Source organism: Equus asinus, chromosome 8, assembly GCF_041296235.1.
Source record: "Equus asinus isolate D_3611 breed Donkey chromosome 8, EquAss-T2T_v2, whole genome shotgun sequence".
In the NCBI taxonomy this organism is placed as follows: domain Eukaryota; kingdom Metazoa; phylum Chordata; class Mammalia; order Perissodactyla; family Equidae; genus Equus; species Equus asinus.
In genome coordinates this window covers 86,791,412-86,812,759 of record NC_091797.1, presented here as the reverse complement: position 1 = coordinate 86,812,759, position 21,348 = coordinate 86,791,412, and the positions used below count along the sequence as shown (strand labels likewise).

The 21,348-nt window shown below is 58.5% G+C and overlaps 1 protein-coding gene and 1 long non-coding RNA gene across 2 annotated transcripts; both read left to right on the top strand.

Moving 5' to 3' along the window:
- Positions 1–889: 889 nt before the first annotated feature.
- Positions 890–11,958, top strand: SELPLG (selectin P ligand). The gene is made up of 2 exons (XM_014862500.3): positions 890–1,096; positions 8,054–11,958. The coding sequence occupies exon 2, from the start codon at positions 8,059–8,061 to the stop codon at positions 9,319–9,321; it is 1,263 nt and encodes a 420-aa protein (XP_014717986.3). The 5' UTR covers positions 890–1,096; positions 8,054–8,058; the 3' UTR covers positions 9,322–11,958.
- Positions 11,959–15,535: 3,577 nt separating this feature from the next.
- LOC139045935 (uncharacterized) lies at positions 15,536–21,040 on the top strand. Its single transcript, XR_011505399.1, has 3 exons — positions 15,536–16,920; positions 18,135–18,190; positions 20,680–21,040. It is a non-coding gene; the product is annotated as an uncharacterized lncRNA (long non-coding RNA).
- The last annotated feature ends 308 nt before the right edge of the window (positions 21,041–21,348 follow it).

The window sequence follows — 21,348 nt, the reverse complement described above, 5'->3', positions numbered from 1 at the left end:
CGTGGGCAAGGCAGGGTATGAACCTCTCTGTGCGTCCGTCCTGAGCCCCACCTTGTGCAAAGCCACCGGCCAGACCTGGAGGCCTCCCCTTCCTTCGTTCCCCTGGGAGCTCTGTGCCTTCTTAGACCTGCCTCCATTTCCCCGTGCCATGCGCTCTGCTGGGGGTGCCTTTGCGTTCCTCTTGGGCAGCCCACCCAGCCCACCCCTACTTGTCATCTCAAGTGCCATTTCTCCTTGGAAGAGTCTGCTGGAAGCCCCTCCCCACCCCAGGGGGGTCAGGGCCCCTCCCTGGCTCACCCAGGGTGACATGACCTCACTGTGTCTGCTTACTTCTGTACTTGCTGACTTCCCCCCAGACGAGGAGCTCTAGGAAGGCTGGAGGGCCAGAGCTGGCTGAGCGAACAAAGGAGGCTAGGGAAATAAAAGGCAGGTCTCGCCCTCAGGGAATTCGCCATGAGCTCCCCAGAGAGGTTCTTGGTGGCCGCTGAAAGGGCCACCTGTGCACCTAGAGAGCATGGTTGGACCTGAGAAGAATTCCTGCATTGCTGCGTCATATTCGCAAAGCTCAGGAAGGTCTGTGTTCTGTTTCCTCCTCCCGCTCCTTTCTTGGTCAAGCATGGAGAATCGTCCTGGTCCCTTTCTTTGCATCTGGTCACGTCCTTCCAGGGTGAGGGCCCCACTCACCCCCACTCTCCATCACCCGTGGAGTAATACTGTGGCCTTTCCCAGCTTGTGCCCCCTCAACCACACCTCCCTGGGAAGTTTCCACATGGTCCATGGTGGTTTCACCATTAACGGAATCCAAGAGTAACGTCAGGACCAGCAGGTCCCTGTCTCCCACTACCCACCCAATGTCGATCAACATTGTCACCAGAGCTGTCACAGGCAAGAGGGGGTGTGGCTGTCACGTGGCCATGAGTAACCACATTCTCGCTTCCTCCTTTTGTACACAGCCGTTGGGGGTTGGTGGGGTCTGGGACCGCGGCAGGGGTGCCACAGCAGCGCCTGGCAGCGTGGGCTGAGTCCTCGTTGCTAGAGTAGAGGAGCCACTTCTCCTGGGCCCACGAGGCAGCTGTTCCATGCTCTGCTGAGCGCGGTAAGTGCTGGCTTGCAAAACCGCACGGAGTGGCTGGGGAATCCAAGGGGTAAGCGGGCCTGCCTGATAGCCGAGGGCAGGTCCCAGGCAGGGCTCCGGGCCTCCCTGAGCTGCGGCCCTGGGGCGGGCAGACCAAAGCCCCTCGGGCTCGGGACCACGGTCTGCCTGGACCGGTGGCCTGGTTCTGCTGTCTCTTCCAGATCCTGCCCCCTTCGACTTCCACCCCACCCTCCCTGCAGGTTTGCTAGCAGCTGCTGGCTGGGGGGCACCCCAGACTTGAAAAATTAGAGGCGTCAGGACTGCTTCCCCAAAAATCATCCTACCCCTCCTTTCATGGGTGGGAAACTGAGGCCCCGGGAGGTGAAGGGCTCAGGAGCAGAGCTGGGATTAGGTCTGGGCAAGCCCAGAAAGGAGGGGAGCGTGCAGGGTTTGTCTCGAAGCCACATAGGCTATAGGTCCATAAAAACATCATTTCCACAGCCGAATTCTTCATGCTTTTTTTATGAGATTGAGAAAATGACACTTATTAAAATATTAGAATTAAGATACTACTGCTAGGAAAAGACAAAATAATGGAATACTCTTATTGTATTTGGGGTGCTTTGAGGTATAACGGAGAATGGTGGGGGCCTGGTGGCTAAAGCAGTGTCCCCCTACACAGACACACACACCCCCCCCCCCATAGACAAGGATCAGGGCTCTGTCGCCTGGCATTCTCTTTTCCTCCGTCCTGGGCCCTCTTGCTTTCTTCCCTCTCCTATCTGTGACTTTGAGCCCCGGGGGCCAGGCCTCTCAGTGGGCAGGGGCTCCGGAGGTGGCGCCCCGGGCCCCAGAGCAGCTTCCTCTGAGGGTGGCCCGGGCTGGCCGCACCCTGAATGGGAGATGCCTCCCTCACCAGGCTTGGCTAGGAGCCAGGCAAGAGTGAAACCCGGACAGAGGAAGGGGCTGGGCTGCCAGGCCTCCTGGGCGTGTCCCGGGTGCTGCCTTGGAACCTCAGCCGGGCCTGAGCGGGGCCTTCCAGAGGGGCGGGGGATCGTGTAGGCACCCTGCCGGTGAACAGCGCCCCGATTTCACAGATGAGGAAACCGAGGTTCAGAGGGGAGAAGCAGCTGCCCTCGGCGGCAGGGCTGGGAGGTGGCTGAGCTCGGACGTGCTGCGGCCCCATCTGGCTGCAGGACACTCGTGGAGCCCAGGTCACCTTGGGTCTCTCGGTCCCCTCAGTCGAGCGTGGGCAGGAAGGTGGCAGTGAGAGACTCTCGGGCCAGGAGGAGAGAGGATGGCTGGAGGGGGAAAGGAGGATGTCTGTCTGTCTGCTTGTCCATCTGTCTGTCTACACAGGTGTCCTCAGATAAACATCAAACTAAAATCAGTTGTAGGTCTCATTGAATTTGTGTGCAAAGTCCCTCACCTCCTCTGTCCCCAGTCAGCAAATTCGGGACCCAGCAGGTGAAAGTTGGGCTTTTTTGGGGGGTGGAGGGAGTCAAAAAAGTCTTAGATGCCCCTATGACGTGTGTCCCTACAAAGGACCACGGAACATGAAACAGGTGTCTGCAGTATCAAAATTTCATGGCAGCAGGTGAAAATGAGGCAAACAGCCTGTCCGAAACAGCTCCTCCGTGGGGCGAGGGCGGATGATGACAGCAGGTCGGGAGGTGCAGGGTGACAGATAGGATGTGTGCTGGTTGCCCGTCTCAGACACCGTCCCCTCCTGCGACTGCTCTTTAATGAGCCCCTGGGGGCCCAGGCCGCTGGATGCTGGGGATCTGGTGGAGACGCCGCCCTCCAAAAGCTTGCGGTCTGGCGGGGGCAGCGGGGCAGCCACAGTGCCCGTGCTCCAGTGGGCAGGTGTCGCGAGCAGGCATGTCAGCTGAGTGCCTGCCCGCCTGCTAAGCCCTGGCCATGTAGCTTGAGCAGCAAGACTGGAGTGGTTCCTGTCCTCTTGGAGCTTATGGGCCAATGGGAGTAGATCTTTAGAAAGTAAGCAAACATTTAAAAGGGTTTAGACAATGGGAGTGACTAATCCTGTCTGGGCAATCCAGGGCTGCTTCTTGGAGGAGGCAACATTTGCTCTGGCTCCTGAGAATGGACCTTGTTTGTGGGCTATATAGGACTATGACTACGAGGTGGGCTGTGGAGCAAGACCACCCAGGTTCAAGTTCCTGCTCCCGCTCTTACAGGCTGTGGGCCTCAGTTTCCTCATCTTTCACATGGGGTTAATACAAGAAGGTTGTGGGGCCTGGGTGCGCCAATCGTGTACAGCTCTTAGAACAGCGCCTGGCACGTCGTCTACACTCAACGCGTGCGATACGCAAACCAGAGGAGGTTGAGGCTGTGCAGGGCGCCCAGGGCTTGCTGTGGAGACAGGCTTCTGGGCCCCCTGGCCTGGCCCTCTCCGACTGACAAGGTCAGGGAGGTGTCAGAGCTGTTCCGGGGTTGGGGACTTTTCAGAAACACAGCCCTAAATGCAGAATAAGAATGCCACTGGCTGTCCTTTAGTGAGCGCTTACTATGAGCCAGCTCACTTCAACCCACAGCAGCCCCACCAGGTGCAGGCGCTGCCCCTGTCCTTGTGTTCCAGACAAGAAGCCGTGGCTCAGAGAGGTGAGTTCAGTTGCCCAAGGGCACACAGCTTGGAAGCAGCAGAGCTGGGACTGGATCTGGTTTGATATTGAATTTGATCCTGAGTCAGGCGGGGGCCTGTCCTGTCTGCCAGGACTTGGACCTACACTGGGGTCAGGGGCACTCCTGGGCCTCGGTTTGACCTACTTGTTGATCTGGAGCCTTCCCTTCTCTTGACGGCTGCTCCACGCCCAGCCTGAGACTCTCAGTCTTTTGGATCCTGAGGGTCCAAGCTCGGGAACGCTGAGGCTCCCAGGATTACAGATGTGGGATGGCGGGTCTCAAGCTTCCCGGAGTCCCATGGGCGTCTTTCCTGAGCAGGTGTGGTCTCTGGAGCTGGGGTGTGGCCCCAACACCACCTGGGTGGGGCTCAGGCAGAAACAACCTGGTTTTAGGGTGACAGACAGGAAAGGGGCAGTATCTGCACTCTGCGAGGTGAGCAGCACGACGATAGGATGTGGCAGCGCTGTGCTCGCAGGGCCCTGCCCGCCCGCTTCTGTGGTGAGCCACTCTTTTCCTGCCCTGGGAGGAGGGAAGAGGCCAAAGGTGGAGTTTTGTGCTGGCCTCAACCTGTCGATAACCAGACTTGTGGCTGGACCGGCCCTGTGGTTCTTACTATGATTGGAAGATGCCCTCAGCAATAGCCATCAGGAAACTTTGAAAACATAAAGGTTTATTACTCACAGGTCCTGGAAGTGACACAGCACACCGGGGGCCACACTCGAGGTTGTAGGGAGAGAGAACACAGGGGCCTGGGCATCTGCTTTTATTGGGGTCGAGGTGGGGGCCTAGAGGTCCCTGGGCTCATGCTTTATTGGTGAATTTAAAACATAAGATGGAGCATTTAAAGCTCGGAAAGAGGGGGAAAAAAAGTGGCCCTAAGTGGTCAGTTACTGAAATTAACCAAGATCTGCGGAACCGGCCTCAGGCGGAGGCGGCGGGGCACTGTGTCTGGCCTCCCGCTGGCCATGTGGCTATTTGACACAGCCCTCTGGAAGCAGAGGCCTCGGCAATCAGAGCTGCAGTCGGGGACTTTCGTTACCAAAAAAGAAAAACCACACGCCTGCCAAGGCTCGCTCTGCAGGTGGGGCCTGGAGGAAGCAAGTCCCGGCCCTGAGCCTGGCTGTCCTCGTCTGTGTGACGGGAATCCTGACAGCCAGTGCTGGGGTGAAGACGAATGAGTTCCCTGGATGAGGAGATCACGAAATAATCCATCCACAGCGGGGGCTTTATAATAGCTCATTTTCGTTATATTGCAATACATTTACTTTAGCAAATATTCAAGTTACTGTCCTGCCGTGCGCGGTGCTCACACCCTGCCCGGCTCCTCTCTTGCTATCCACATGGCCCCTCGGAGCCACAGAACCTCTGGGAGCCGGGTTTTCTTCTGGCAGCTGGGCTGATGCCTGCACAGCTGCGGCCTGGCTCGAGGCTGCTGTGCCCGTGGTCCCTTCCCTGCGAAGCCCATGGGGTGGCGGGCCCCAGGGGACAGGGGGACAAAGGATTTTCAGGGCTAACACGGGGATATCCAGGACCAGCTGGCCGCCCTAGACAGGCCCAGGAGGGGAGAGATGGGGAGCGCTCTGCTTTCACACAGGACCCCGTGGCTTCCTTAACTGCCCATGGGGGAGGTAAGGAGGTCACCAGGTCTGTGCCTTCCCTGACTCCGAGGTCTCCCTTTCCTCTGCACCTCTGTCCACAGCCCCAAAGAGTGTCCCCAAATAAAACACCCCCTGCTGGAGGCCAGCATCGGAGACCTTTCCTGCAGCATCTCATTAGATTCTCACGACCATTCTTTGAAGCCGTATGGCCCATTTTACAGAGGAGGAAACTGAGGCTCAGAGAGGGTGAAGCAACCTGCTTAGGTTACACAGCTGCTAACAGTCTCTCCTCCACCCCGGCTGCCTGTGCATGCAGGGGACTGCGGGGATGGGTGTGGGGGCGAGGGCAGTGACGGCGGGAGCCCATCCTCCAAGGTAACCCCCAGCCCCCAAGCCGCAGAAAGTCGGGCCCTGACCTGCCAAGATACCTCCCCCGACCCAGGAACTGATGGGTAGGGCCTGGCGTTTTGGCCCCTCCCTCTGTGCTTCCAGGAAGTGGCGGAGGAACCGAGAGCTGCCCGGGTGGCAGTGGTGGGTACCAGTCTTTTTATAATGATGAAATGTGTCTCAGCTGGTGACATCTTCCTGAAGTCCCCTGCTCCTGGGAAAGTGGGGCCGAGGTCGGGCCATATACTCTCCCTCCAACTGAGAACATCACCCCATGTGCAAAGAAACTGCCTCCTGAAGGCCGGTTGGGAGGCAAAGAATGTGTGTGTGCGCATGTGTGTGTGTGGGTGTGTGAGGGAGAGAGACGCATTTATTAAGTACCTACGGTGGGCCTGGAACTATGGAATCATCACTTCACTGCATTCTCTCAACAGCCCTATGAGAGCGGCTCTGTTTATCCCCTCTTTACAGATGAGAGAATTGAGGCTCAGAAGGGCAAGATCTGTGTCAAAGTCACACAGTCTGTGAGGGACAGACCTGGGACTCGAACATCCTTTGATTGACCCCATAGTCTGTGCTCTCCATCCTGTGCCCTGCACAACACCCGGTGCACATGGGGCTGACCTGTCTGGGGGATGTGACCTTCAAGGTCCTCCTTATTCTTACTCAGCCCTCCTTCTCCCAACTGGGTCCTGCCCCCAGCCACAAACACAGCAAGCTCATCTCTCTTCCAGGCCTTTGCCCCTCCTGCCCCCTCAGCCAGGTCATATCTCTCCGCAAAGCCTTTCTGAATCCTCCCTGGGCTCGAATCTGATCTCTGCCACTCGCCAGCTGTGTGTCTTTGGGCAGGTTGCTTCACCGCTCTGAGCCTCATCCCTCCTCAGTGAAAAGACACTTGTGAGGGCCAGATGTGCCTAGTACAAATATCGTAAAGTTTGGTTTAAGAAATTATTTTAAGATATGGTTAGACTGGCATTTTAGAAACCAACATAATTCTAACTAACATGTGAAGGAGGTCGGATGGAGCCTGGAAGCTGAGGGGACTGTGAGTAAGTTAGAGTCCCTCCAGGGGGCGATGAACAATTGCTCTCTGCTCTGAAGCATGGGAAGTACAGGGACACGTTGGAAATTATCCAGGCTCCCTGTCTCCCGGACACTGTGCTTGGGGTTGCATCCTTCCAAAGGGTGTTATGTCCAGGGAGCCCAGGAATACTCGAATCCTGCCCCAGAACACAGCTGTCACTCCCACAGGATTCCCAATGGTAAGATTTGGAACCCCACAAACACCAGCCAGTGCCACGGGGAGCGTAAGGGAAGATAGAGAAAACGAGAAAATGCAAGTGGCCCTTTCTGGCTACCTGCTCGGGAGGCTGAAGAGTAACACCAGGAAGGACAGCGGCTCTACCCACGGGCAAATGAGATGACCGTCCGCTCGTGGAGGGCTGGGTTGTTCCGAAAAGATCTGAGTTTTCTCCTGGCCCCAATCATGCAGTTGATGGCTCCAGGCCCTTGAGGACTTACGGGGTAGGTTTACTGAAACAACTAAAGGAGCTGCCCTTTGCTGGAGCTTGTGATGGGCACAGAGGCATCGCCTCATTTCATCCTCACAATGGCCAAGGAGGTAAGTGCTGTCATCCCTGCCGGGTGAGCGAGGACACGGCCAGGGGAGCTGGATCGAGCTGCGACCTTGAGAAAGTATGAGAAAAACTGAGAATCTGAGGGACGGGCCAGGGCTGTGCGGGGTGGGAGCCAAGATTGGGGAGAGTGGAACAGAGGGATGTTGGCGGTGGAGGGGGGCGGTCAGGACCAGACTCTGAGAGACCTCAAAGGTCTAAAGAAGCAGCTTTATCCTTTGGCCCTGTTGTCTGCAAACTCTCCCACCAGTGGACCCCATCAGTGGCCAATAGATGTACATGGATCTCTTAATGAACTGCATCCCAGTACTACCGTACCCCTGAGAAATTATATATACAAAAATAGGAATTATGAAGGGGGTGACATAAAAGTTAATATAACTAGAAACTCCAATATTTTCTTTCTACATCCCAGTGGATTGTCTTGTCCACAATAAAAAGCTTTAATCGAAAAGGATAGACAAGTAAATTTCTGTGCAGCATATAGAGGGAGCTGAGGGCCCCCAGATGGATTTATCAATGTTGATAAATATTAAGAGCTGCTGTTTGCTGAGAGTCTAGCAGTCATGTGCTGGGTCACGAGGAGGCCCATGGCCAGGGGCCTGCCCCAGACCAGACGTCCTCCCAGCCGTGGCCGACTGGGATCGTAGGCGGGGGCGCCTGGCAGCCCAGGGCTGAAGCTGTCTTGACGTCCCTCTGTTCCTGTCTCCCTCCAGGCACCATGCCTCTGCCGCTCCTCCTGCTGCTGAGCCTGCTGGGCCCTGGCAGCCGCCTCCAGCTTGTCCGGGGCCAGACAGGGGTGTCCAAGTACTTACACAGAGACGACGTCGACAGAGAAGGCACGGACCTGCTAGAAACGCCTGAAAGCAGCACCAAGACTTTCTCCCTGAGCCCCAGGCTTCTGGCTGTGATGGGGACACCAGGGCAGAGAGATTCTACAGGGCCTGGAACTCCTGAGCCAGCCACTCTGGAGGTGGCCACGGAGGACTCTGCTGGCCTGGGGGCAGGAGGGACAGCCGTTGGGAACCTGACCATGGAACTGGCCACACAGGGGATTTCTGTCACAATGGGCCCTCTGACCAAAGGACTGGTCACTACAAACCCTCCCTTCCTGGAGGCTCTATCCACAGACGGGGCTCAGTCCACAGAGCTGGATACCCTGGAAGCCCTGTCCACAGGACCAGCAGCCATGGAGACACTGACCACCCAACCCGCAGCCACGGAGGTCCTGTCCACGGAACCAGCAGCCACGGAGGCACTGACCACCCAACCCGCAGCCACGGAGGTCCTGTCCACGGAACCAGCAGCCACGGAGGCACTGACCACCCAACCCGCAGCCACGGAGGTCCTGTCCATGGAACCAGCAGCCACGGAGGCACTGACCTCCCAACCCGCAGCCATGGAGGTCTTGTCCACGGAACCAGCAGCCACAGAGGCACTGACCACCCAACCCGCAGCCACAGAGGTCCTGTCCACGGAACCAGCAGCCACGGAGGCACTGACCTCCCAACCTGCAGCCACGGAGGTCTTGTCCACGGGACCAGCAGCCACGGAGGCACTGACCACCCAACCCGCAGTCACGGAGGCCCAGTCCATAGTTCTGGCCACCACCAGCTTCAGAGGAAAAAGCCAGACTGTTTCCCTGTTGACGTCTACGGTCCCCAACCCCACAGTGGCCTGGGACCACATCCCGGTGAAGCAGTGCCTGCTGGCCATCCTTATCCTGGCCCTGTTGGCTACCATCTTCCTTGTGTGCACCGTGGTGCTGGCTGTCCGCCTCTCCCGCAAGAACCACACATACCCCGTGCGCAGTTACTCCCCCACCGAGATGGTTTGCATCTCGTCCCTGCTGCCCGAGGGGGGCGAGGGGCCCACCACCATGGCCAATGGGGGCCTGCCCACCCCCAAGGGTCGGGGCCGAAAGGCGAGGCCCGGCGAGGACCATGACGGGGACGACCTCACCCTGCACAGCTTCCTCCCTTAGCTCCCCCAACCCATCCTCCTGAGCAGGACCCTGCCTCCTCGCTCCCTCCGTGGCCCACCGAGCCACCAGCCAGCATTCAGGCTCAATTCCACAGGTCTGGGCTTCCTCGGAGCTCCCTGGGGTTGGGCACCCTCAGGACTGGGCCCCTGCCCACTGCCTCACACGGGACTGAGAACAGGCAGAGCAGGCCTGGCACGCAGAGCTGCCCCCCCGTCCTGACTCCAGTGGGGGCTGGCGAGACTCCCTCCACCTCCCTGCCTCCCGTCTGTTCGGGGCGCCCTCCAGCACCCCTGCTGCTGTCCTCCCCTCTCCTGGCTTCTGGGCCTCGTCCCCGTGCACCCAGGGAGGACTCGGAGTCCCCCGCCCTGACTCCCATTTTCTTCTGGTCGCCGTGGTCACCCACAGGAAGGGGGCATTCAGGAGGAGTGCTGGGCCCCGGAGGCCATGTCCTGCCGCTCCCCTATTTGGGGCAGCCTGGGTTTTCTTGGGCGGCTCCCCCGGTCTCAGCCTGTGAGGACTGCGGCGAGTCTGGAGACCCCAGGGCTGCCCCCTTCTTCGGGACTGTGTGGACCCACGAGGGCCATCTGCTGACAGAGCAACCCCCTCCTGCCCCCTCTCGCCTTCCCCTGCAGCCACGTTTCGGGGTGGGCTCTGTCTGGTTCACAGAGCCACCCCACTGCCCGGCCCATCCTCCGACGCAGAGCAGACACCCAATAAATATTGATGGTTGACTGACGGCTGCGTGCTTGGCATCAAGGGGCCCTTCAGGCGGGCAGTGGCCCTTTGCTGTTTGCCTGCAGCCCCAGCCCCTCGGGAAGCCCCTGCAGGGCTGCTGGGTTGACCTCCGCATTGTCTCTCGGATGCTGGGTGCCTCTTAGTGCATCCATGGGCAGCCGGGGAAGGCTTCAGACTGGGGGTGGAAGGGGGCTGGCCCCCATGACCTAGTTCTGGCCTCCAGAATTTGGTTCCTCCCAAATCTCGGACAAATACCCCCTCCCAACATCAGTGCCATCCTCCCAGAGGCCCTGACCTCCTGGTTCCACACAGGCCGTCTCCGGTTAACACCCCGTACCCGCTCCTCGCTCAGCCTGCCCCACCCGCTCACAGGAGCACTGACTAGCTGTCATTTTAAGTTTGGGGCCAGCAAACTTTTCCTAAAGGGCCAGAGAGTAGCTATTTCAGGTTTGGTGGGCCATGAGGCGGCTGTTGCAACCTCTCCTCTCTGTCACCGTAGCTCAAATGCAGCCACTGAGGATGCCATCCATGAATGGGCTTGGCTGAGTCCTAATAAAACTTTAGTGACAAACAGGCGGCAGGCCGGAGGAGGCTCTGCTGACCACTGACTGAAGCGCAGGGTGGCCAGGTGTTCCGGTTAGCCAGGCACTTCCTGACTTAGCCCCGGACGGATGTCCCCTGTCGTGGGAACCCCTCAGCCCCAGCAAATCGGGACGGTCGGCTGCCCTGTTTAAGCAACGTTCACCACGTGTGTGCATGGCCACATCTGAAACCCACGTTGACCCTGGGGTCAGATCAGAAAGCCAAGGCCACCGTGGAGAGGCGGAGCCAGTGGCCCACCCTCATGGCTGAGCCGGGATTCAAACTCCGGGTCTTCTGAAGGACCCCTCCACCCCAGGGCATGACCTGCAGGGAGCATTCCAAGAGAGGGCTGAGTCTGGCATGTTTGGGCCTCAGCTCAGGACAGAGGGGTTGAGGGGAAGACGAGAGACCAGGGAGCAAGGCAGGTGCCGAGTGGAGCTGTGGGGGCAGAGTCAGGGAGAAGTGGAGGGGTGTCTGCCCCTCCCCGACCCTCTAAAACAAGTGTGATCACAGGGAGGGTGTGTTTGACGTCCTTTGGTGGGGGGCCGGTGGAAGCAGGGGGGCCCCCCGTGGGCTGGGCAGCTGACCCTGGAGAAGGCAGGCTGATGCTTTGGAGAAACAGCCGTTCTCTTCCCCTTTGGGAGTGATCAGAAAAATCAGCTGGGGGTCTCCACATAACGGGCTTGGGGACCCAGAGGCTGAAGGACGTGGGGGACATCTGAGCAGTCCCGCCAGGGTCTTGTCACCCCTTCCTTCTGGGCGGGGAGAGGTGTCCGGGTGCCCTGTGTTCTCCACGCTCCTGGAGCGCCTTTGCTCGAGGCCACTGTGTGCACACGCACGCGCGGGCCTGGTGTCCATCTAGTTCCCCAAAGTGCAGGAGTGACGTGGGCCTCGGTGATGATGGGTGCTTGAAGCAGCCACCAGGGGGCGTCCGCCACCAGCTCTTGGAGCCACTGGAAGCCGCCAGCCTCCCTGTGCGCCATGTTGGAGGACGAAGGAGGGGTAGCTTAGCCGGGAAGGAGCGCCAAGCCCAGGGGGATGCTGGTGTTCGGTTAACAACTAACTCCTTGCGTGGACTTGTCCCCACGCCATGATTTGTCCTGCTTCCCAATTTCCTCCCTGTAAATACTCCCACGGCCGACTCTGAGCAACCAACCATTTAGACAGTAGCTGCCACCATAAATGTCAGTATTCTCAGGAGCATAGCTAAGAGTCGGATGTAGGAAAATAATTAGGAAGTGATGAGTTTTGAGAAGGGAGGACTTTGATTTTTAGTATACTGTCATTTAACTTATTAAACAACTGGGTCACAAAATTCTGAAAATTTGACAGTTGGCTCTTAGAGACTGATGTGGGCCGGCTCCTGCGTCCCACTGTGCCCTCCCTCCCCGGACCGCCCCTTGTCCTTGACCATCACCGTCCGAATCGCCCGCTCCATCGATTCAGCAAATAAATCCCGAGCACAAACATCTCCCATCTCCCCACGAATCCCCTCATACAGCCTGGGAAGGAGGAACTACTGTTTCCCCCACTTTACAGAAAGGGAAACTGAGGCTCAGAGAGGCATAGTCGCCTGTTCCAGGTGATGCACGAGAATGGGGATTGGAAGCCAGGTCCTGCCACTGTGTCATGGCGTCCTTGAGATCACAGCGGGCTTCTAGGGGAATGCCATGTCCCAAACTCTCGCCACTGCTGGCCTCTCCTGGCGTCTGGAAGTCCCCCTCCGTCACCCTCTGTGGCTCCTGGTTGCTGGGGGGAGGCATTGGCACTTGGAGGACAGCCCAGCTCCGTCCTTGTAGAGAGCAGCACACAGCAGAGCTGGGGCCCAGGACAAAGACACAGGGCTAAGGGCAGGGAGCTGGTATTTATTGGGCACTTACTGCATACCCAGCCCCACGCCAAACACTTTATCTTCATGTTCTCATTTAGGCGTCACAACAACCCCACGATGTGGGGATGGTTATCACCCCATTTTCCTGCTGGGGAGACTGAGGATCAGAAAGCTGGATCCCTCGCCCCAGCAGGCTGCTCTGCTAAGAAACCAGACTCTGCTGACTTCAGCGCTGGCAGCAGGGAAGGAAGGAGGGCAGACGGAAACAGGAGCTGGGCCGGGGGTGGCATGCTAAGTTTACTCCGGGTCCCTTGTCTCTTAGGAGCTGGGGCTGCCAGCCCTGCGGGCGGCTCACCCAGCAGCGGATCTGGGCAGAGGCTCCCCAAACTCTCCCTCCTACCCCACCCCCAGCCGCCACTCAGCCAAGCCACGTAACTCGATGGTTATGGGGTGTCCGCTCTGTGCCGGGTACTGGGCTAGGTCCCTGGATGGACGCCACGTCAGCGGACAGCCCTGGTGGTGCCCTTTGGGGCTCACAGTATAGAAGGGGAGAGAGAAATTAATCGAATGATCACCCAGAAAAATATCAGATGACGGCTGGGCCCAGGGCCCCAGAGGGGAGGTGGAGGGGGGCCCTGAGTGTGCAGAGTGTGCCCAGCTCTTGGGGTGGGGTGGGGAGGAGGCAGGAAAATGGTTGACACTTGAAAGATGCAGAGTCGTGGGCTCGAGAGGGTGGGTATAGACAGAGGAGTGTCCCAGGCATGGAGAACAGTGTGGACAATAGGGGTGCAGGGGGAGAGCAAACAAGGGTGGCTGCAAGGAGGAGGGCAGGGCTGTGTGAGGTTGAGGGGGCCTGGGCCAGCGGGGTGCACAGAGGGTATAGACTCGAGAGAGAATTGGTAAGGGGCTGGTGACGGGTTGGCACGGCGATGAAGATGGGGAAAGAGCGGGCTCCCGGGTCTCTGACTCGGGCAGCTGTCTCGATGGGGGCACCATGGGTGGAGGGAGCAGGTTGGGGCCACTGTGAGGGTGGCGTGCCAGGTTGGGCTTCTGCCACGTGGAGTTTCAAGGGCCTGGTCATTCTCCGGTGGGGAGTGTCCGGAAGGCTGCTGGGAGGATGCTCACCAGCATCAGCCATGAGGGAGAGCAAACACACACCAGCAGGAGGTGTCACTGCACACCACCAGCCGGACGAAAATTAGAAAGACTGACACCACCAAGTGCTGGCGAGGATGCAGAGCGGCTGGGACTCCCACATTGCCGGCGGGAATGTGCGACGGCACAGCCACCTGGAAGCCCATTTGGCGGTTTCTTACAAAGTTAGATATAGACTCACCATGGATGAACAACGCAGAACGACTCAGAAACTCAGAAAGGGAACGACTCAGGAATCCCTTTCCTGGATATCTCCCCAAGAATGAAAACACGTTCCTACAAAGACTTGCCCACCATGTTTATGAAGCGTTATTCATAATAGCCAAAAAACTGGGAACAACCCAAATATCCATCAACTGGTGAATGGATAAATGAAATGCGGTCACCCATAACCGGAATGCCACTCAGAGCAGAAAGGAGCGGACTATTGATCCACACACTGACGCGGAGAAATCTCAAAAACTTTCTGCTGGGGCCGGCCCGGTGGCGCAGCAGCTAAAAGCTCACATTCTGCTTTGGCGGCCCAGGGTTCGCCAGTTTGGATCCCAGGTGCAGATGTGGCACTGCTTGGCAGGCCATGCTGTGGCAGGCGTCCCACATATAAAGTAGAGGAAGATGGGCACACATGTTGGCTTGGGGCCAGTCTTCCTCAGCAAAAAAAAAAAAAAAAAGAAAAAAGAGGAGGATTGGCAGCAGATGTTAGCTCAGGGCTAATCTTCCTCAGAAAAACTTTATGCTGAGTGAGAGGCCAGACCCCAAAGGCTCTGTGTCCACTGTGTGAGTCCAATGATAAGAAGTTCAAGAATAGGCAAAACTAATCCACAGTGAGAAATCAGATCCGTGGTTACCCTTTGGGGATGATCACGAGGGGACTTGATGGAACCTTCTGGGTGCTGGCACGTGTCGGTCTTGTCTGGGTGATGGTCACACATGGGTCTTACCTTTGTCCAAACGCCTAGAACTGCTCTTGTCCAATTGGTGCATTTGACTGCGTGTCAAATACACCTCAAGTGCGGGCAGACGACCTGGCGGGTGGGCAGGTTCTTGAGGCTGTGGGAGCCCAGAGGTCTGCCCAGGGGACGGAGGCCGTGTGACAGCAGAGGACTTGGGAACCTGCCCGGACGGCCCGAGGAGGCCGCGCTGCCTGGGGCCCCCAACCGATGTCCTGCGAACATCCAGCCCTCTTACCTTCAGTGGCTGCTCCTGCTCAGACACCGTCACTGGCTCCCCAGTGCCAGAGTCCAAAGGACGTTTCCAGCTTTGTCACTTGCTGGCCACCCACCTAAATGTTTCGTGGTCGGGCACACTGACCTCCTCGCTCCTCCTCGCACATACTTCCTGTGTTCGCTCCCACAGCCCCTCCGTCTCCAGGGCTCATCTCCCCCAGGCCCTGAGACGGTTCTGATCTTGCGGGGGATCCTCAGGCCTCTGGGCTTCCCCTCTGCTCATCTCTCCTCTCCCTCCTTCCTTGCCCCCAGCCTGGGGCACCGGGACCGGCCTGGCTGACCAACAGGTAACTCCAGGTTACTCCTCCTCCGCTCGGGGCCTCAGTCTCTCCATCTGTAAAGCGGGCAAGCGTGTGTCACCTCATGCCACTGGGTGGCCACTGTTCACCATCCGTCCATCCCCTCAGGGAGCCACGCGAGGCAGGACCTGTGGGTTGTTCACGCCCCAGGAGGCTCAGGAAGGAGCGAGGAGTCAGTCTGACGTCTGGTCCTGTCTTTGCCCCGGGCCTCTCTGAGCCTCCCAGACCTCGTCTGTAACCTGGGCACGGTCCTGGTGCCCTGGGCGGTAGAAGTAAGAGTGGCAGCTCACTCTCGTGTGCTAATCATGGTAAACTCTGTGCTAAACGTGTTGCTCACATTTTCTCATTTAATCTTCACCCTGTGAGGTAGGTCCTATTTTTAACGTCATTTTACAGATGAGCAAACTGAGGCTCAGAGAGGTTCAGTGACTTGCCTAAGGCCACACGGCTTGAAAAATCAGAGATCTGGGATGAAACTCTTAAGACTTCCTGGGGGCACCAGTCGCCAGAGGCCGGCTCCTTGAGGAGGAGCTGGGAACTCCCCAGATCTCCAGGGTTCAGAGCTATGCCCTCCGCCTGACCTCCCATTAGCTGCAGAGCAGAGTTCCCCCTGGAGGCTGTTCTGGGCACCCCATCCCCCACCGGAGGGCGGGAGGCGCTGGGAGGCAGCCACCAGGCTCTGCCCATCCTTGGCGCCCATACAATGCCGGGGGCTGGAGAGCAGGTGGTACCGGAGGTAGCACCTAATTCAAGCACCCCTGGACTCACACCTTGGGAACGCCGCCGCCCCTCAGGTCTCGGTTTTCTCTCCTATAAAATGGGAATATCTGTATTAGCTCTTGGCTGGAGGGGCAGGACGCAAACCTGGGGGCAGTGGACCGGGAGATGTGGTGGGCGGCGAGGGCACCCACCAGGCGGCATGAGACGGCAGCCTGGGACAGAGAGAGGCCTGGAGTTGGGTGGCGGGGACATCTGCCTGTAGGTAGGACCTGAAACCCTGGATGGGGGAGAGTTCCCAGATGCGGGTGTGAGCCGTTTCCAATGTGGTGCCCCTCTGAGATGGCAAAGATGCTCTCGGTCCTCACATGACGGGGCGCTTTCACATGCCCTGGGGGAGAGAACACAACGACCGCTCCTGTGTGAGCGACTCTTTCCGATGCGTCTCCCCATGTGCAGCTCAGCTGCCCCGAGAGAGACAGTCCACGAGGATCGGCCCTCCGTGTGTGAGGCGTCGTGCGAATCCAGGGCCCAAACACCGTGGGCCTCGAGGACATGTGTGGGCAGAGCCCCGACTGCTGAGCTTTTCGGGGCACGGTCCTCACAGCCTCTCGCTCGTGCAGTCACTCCACACGTGGTCCCCGGGCACCAGACGGTACGTGCCTGTGGGCAGGAATTAGAACTGGGCCTCTAGGATGACCCCAGCCTGGAGCAGGTGCCTGGGAAATGCTTGTGGAATATTCCGGCAACTGGGGATCTTGAAGAGGAATAAGACAGCCCCAGCTGTACCATCGATAGACTGGCACCCAGCAATTGAAAATGAAGTTTTTGAAGAATCCCCTGGTGAAATGCCCACGACGTACGGTTAAACGAATGCTGAGCTCGGTTTCCTCATCTGTGAAATGGGATAATACTGTCACCTCGTCCAGGGGTTGGGAGAATGAAGGAGACAAGGCACAGAAAACCCTTGGCTCAGGGCTGACGCTGTCACTGCTCCTCCAGTCACGGCTGCTGGACCATCGAGCGTGGAAACAGGACTGAAGCACGGATCCAGGTCGTTACGAGAGCTCAGCCGCGGCGGGTGGATGCTGGGGAGCTCTTCTGGCTTCTTTTGACTTTTCCTAATATTTCTCAACACACAGAACCAAAGCCTGTGTTAGGAAATCTGGGGTTCCTGGGCTCCCCAGCTGGCGAGTCGTACCATCGTCCCACAGCTCTTAACGCCCACGCAGGGAGGCTCAGAGCCGGTGGTCCTCGCGCCGGGGCCGGTTTTGCCCCCCAGGGGACGTTTGCCAATGTCTGGGGATACTTCTGGTGGGCACTACTGGGGGGGCTACTGCTGTCATCGAGTAGGTGGTCAGGGGTCCTCCTAAACCCTACAGCGCAGGGGACAGTCCCCACAGCACACAGGCGTCTGGTCCACAACGTTGCAGTGCGGATGGGCAGACTCTGCTCTTGCCACCCAGAAGGGAGAGACGCCCAGAGCCACCTCCTCAAGGTGTCTGGAATCCGGAGGGGCTTCTGTGTGGCAGTGAACTTGGCTGTTGGGTGTCCCCTTGGTGGCTGGAAGGCTGTACCCTCTGGGGTCTGCAGAGCCAGCACCCCCATGCCTGAGCTCGGCAGAAAGAGGATGCTGCTGCTGAGCCGCACAGCCAGATGGCCTCGGCCTGGTGCCGCTTCTCCCGAGGAACGACGGTGGGGAATGGGCCCTGGCAGAGGCTGGAGCGCCCCCAGTCCCCTTTCCCAGGGGAGCCTCGGGGACACAAACCCCATTCCTCGCCAGCCTCAGCCCTGGGTCTGGGCTCCCCGCTGCCCTCCTTGGGGTGGTTCTTTCAGGAGACCCTGTTGGCCTGCCTCCTGCTGAGTTTCAGCAGCCCCTCAGCAAATCACTGGATACAAATGAATATGTAGGACCGTGGGTCCCCTAGTCCCACCAGCCGAAGCTTCTGGACCTCAACTCCTGCCCTGCTCAGATCCCCATCTCACCTGCCGACAAGCATGTTGGTTGGATGAGTGAAGGAAAGCTCCTGTCACCTCTCACTCCCCCCTGCTCTGGCCCCACAAGTCTTCTTGATCTTTCTTCTGCACGTGCTCCTGCCTCAGGACCTTTGCACATGCTGTTCCCTGTGTCTGGCAACCTCTTCCCAGATGTCTGCAAGGCTGGCATCTTCTCATCCTTCAGGTCTTGAATGTCCCCTCCTTAGAGAGGCCCCCTCTGCAGCCATGCCCCAACTTATTCTTGATGACACTTCCCTTTCTCCCTTCTAGGGACTGATGACTGTCTGCAGTGATGCTGTTGATGTATCGACTTTTGCTGTGCCCAGGTAAGGCCTCTGTTCCTTGCTTCACTGTCTCCCAAGGCTGGGTGGAGATCAAGGGAGCTTGGGGTTAAGGCTTGGAGTCAGGCGGGCCTGGGTCGACTCCGCACGCCATGGCTTGCTAGTTGCCTGACCCTGGGCCGCTCTCTAACCCCTGTGGGCCTCAGTTTCCACACCTGTGAAGTGGGGAGAAGGGTCCTTGCTGCTGCTTGGGCTGCGGGAGAGAGAGAGGAGCAGCCATGGCTGGTGCATCACAGGGGTCCAGTTAGGGCCCATCCTGGGAGAGGCGGGCACAGAGACTCGGAGGGCCCAGGGGAGGCCTCCACGTCCTGGAGCCCCGCAGCACCGCCCCTGCGGTTTGGGGGCGAAACCCCGCCCTGCTGAGCTCTCCGTCTTTTGGCCTAAAATTAGCTCACAAATTCCTTGGCTCCCTGGCTGGTGCTTCCAACCGACAATTCAAACCAGATGTTTCCAGCTGTCGGGGCCCATCCTCCCGGCTCGGGGAGGCTGGACTCAGCTTGTGCAGGGGGTGAGGTGGGAAGGGCCTGGCCAGCACGCACCCCTCCAAGGATGCGGGCGCCCCTCGCTGACCGTCGGCTGGCAAGGGTGGGGGGGTAGGGGTGGCCAATCGCTCTGCCCCTTTGCGGCCGGTGGCCTTATGGAGCGCCAGCTGTATGCCAGGCCTGTGTGTTCACTTCGTCCAGAGGCTGTGATAAAGATCTTCAGTCCTGGGTGTCACCTGTGTTGTTGTTATTATTATCTGTTATTATTTAGTGCCAGGTGCCCAGGCTCAATGCATTCTCACAATAACCCAGGGAAGTGGATGTTACTGTTACCCCCATTTTACAGAAGAGGAAACTGAGGCCCAGAGTGGTTGAGTAACTTAGCCCAGGGTCACCTAGTGCCCAAGCAGCAGAATCCAGAGGTCCCTGAGGGCAGGTGGTCTCGCCTCATCCTGGGTGGGTTTCCCCTCCTTGCTGTCACTCCCAGGGGCCCTTTCCCATGTCGGGGGTGGATGTGGATGTCGTGGAAGACCCTGTCTACGAGGTGTCCCTGCTCCCAGTGCAGAAGGTGGGCTCACGCAGCTGCCAGGAGGAAGTGGCTCCTCAGGGGCCCTGGAGCCAGGTTTCTGGCCCCAGTTGAGTCCGAAGCCAGTGGTCAGGGTGGCAGGAGCCGAGGGCAGCGTGGGGATCTGTATGGCCTTCGTGGGGGCCTTACGGGGAGTCCTTTCCTCCCCATAGAGATGGGACCCTGAGCCATCGCTTGGTCAGGGTCCTCGAGAGAACCGGTGTGTGTGTGTGTGTTGGGGGGGCAGTAAGGAGGGGAGGGGCTCAAGGCAGGAGAGGAGAAGAAGTGGGGAAGGGTTTCACGCACAGGGAACCACGGCTGGCCTTCTTCACTCCGAGGAAAAGCCAGAACCCCTGCGAATGCCCACAGAGGCCCTGTGCCCTCTGGCCCGGGTGCCCTCTGACCTCACTTCCTCCTGCTCTCCCCTCGCTCACTCTGTTCCAGCCACACCAGACACTCTTCCCATGCTGGTCCTCCCACCTCAGGGCCTTTGCACTTGCTCTTCCCTCTGCCTGGAATGCTCTTCCTTGGAGCTTCTCCTGAGTCCCTCTCTCTCACCCTTCAGGTCTTTGCTTGAATGCCGCTCTTTCTCTGCTTCATCTCTCCTCACCCTTCGCACCTCCTGCCAGCCCAGAGATACGTTACTAAGGCAAGTTTTTAATGTCTTCCTTGTCCCACTAGAATGTAAGGACATAAGGACAGAGATTTTTATCTGCGTGGTTCTGTGCTGGAGCCCCAGGGCTTGGAAAGTGTCACATAGTGTGTGCTCAGGAAGTCTTAAGAGAGAGAGGAAGGAAAGGAAAGAAGATAGGAAGAGGGAGGGAGGGAGGAGACGAGGAAAGAAGGGAGAGAGGGAAGATGAGACAGAAGGTCTTAGTGTAAAGGGAGGAGGCGGAGAGCAGGAGAGATGTGAGGTGAGTGCTGAATGTTTGGGTGACTCAGGGCCCCTGAAGGTCAGCTCCAAGCCCTCCCCTCTCCTCTCGCTCGCCAGGCCCCTCTGCACGAAGACAGCAGGGCCCCGTTTCCAGCAGTGCCTCCGAGGAAGCTTGGAAGCATAACCTTGTGAGGGGGGAGGGGCGGGGGCCGCGGGGGCTCCGGGGGAGGGACCTGCCCGAGGGCACCCAGGGGCGGCAGGCTGAGCAGGGGCCCGGGGCCAGGGCTGGCGTGAGCAGCTCACATTCCTGCCCTCCCGGAGGCTTCCATGTGGGGCCGCAGGGAATGTAAATGTTTACCAGGCAGCGCACAGCTGGCTGGGCCACCGCGGCCGCAGGGAGCCGGGCATCCCGCTCGGGTGCCCCCCCAAAAAGAGAGGGACGCAGGCTCCTTAATGGTTTCAGAGAACGTTTAACTGAGTCATAACCCACGTAAAGTACACGAATCTGAAGTGTGCGCTTGGCTTTCCCATCTGCTCGCGCCCACGGAACCAGCACCCACGTCTGGATGTCGCGCATTTCCAGCCCCAGAAAGTTCCCGGAACCTCTTTCCAGTCAGCACGTCCCAGGGGCGACTGCTCTTCTGACCCCCGTCCGCTGGTGTCGTCTGCCAGTGTCCAGAACGTCGTGGGGATGGACGCACCCACAGGGCTTCTTTTGGGTCCAGTTCTTTCCCTTGGCGTTTCTATGGGATTCGTCCAAATTGTAGGACTTCTTGCTCCTCCTTTCGTTGCTGAGAACTGGTCCGCTGTCTGGACGTACCACAGTCTGTTCATCCACTGTTGGTGGACATTTGGGTGGTTCCCAGCTTTTTTTGCTATTATGGATAAAGCAGCTATGGACGTTTTCGTCTTTGGACGTGTGTTTTCATTTCTCTGGGGTAAACGCCTGGGGAAGAGATGGCTGGGTCGTCTGGGAAGTGCACAGTTAACTTGATGAGTCTGCCGGACTGCCTCACAAAATGGCTGTGATGTTTTCCTCTCCCGTTGGTAGTGGGCGAGCGTCTGGTTGTTTGCTGGGGGTGGGCAACAAGTGGAAAATTTGCTTAGAATCACAGAAGGACAGAGCTTGGAGGAGCCTCCCCTGACCGTTCTCGATGCAGGAAGGGAAACTGAGGCTCAGGTCACACAGTGTGGGAGGGGGCGGAGGCAAGAGCTAATGCAG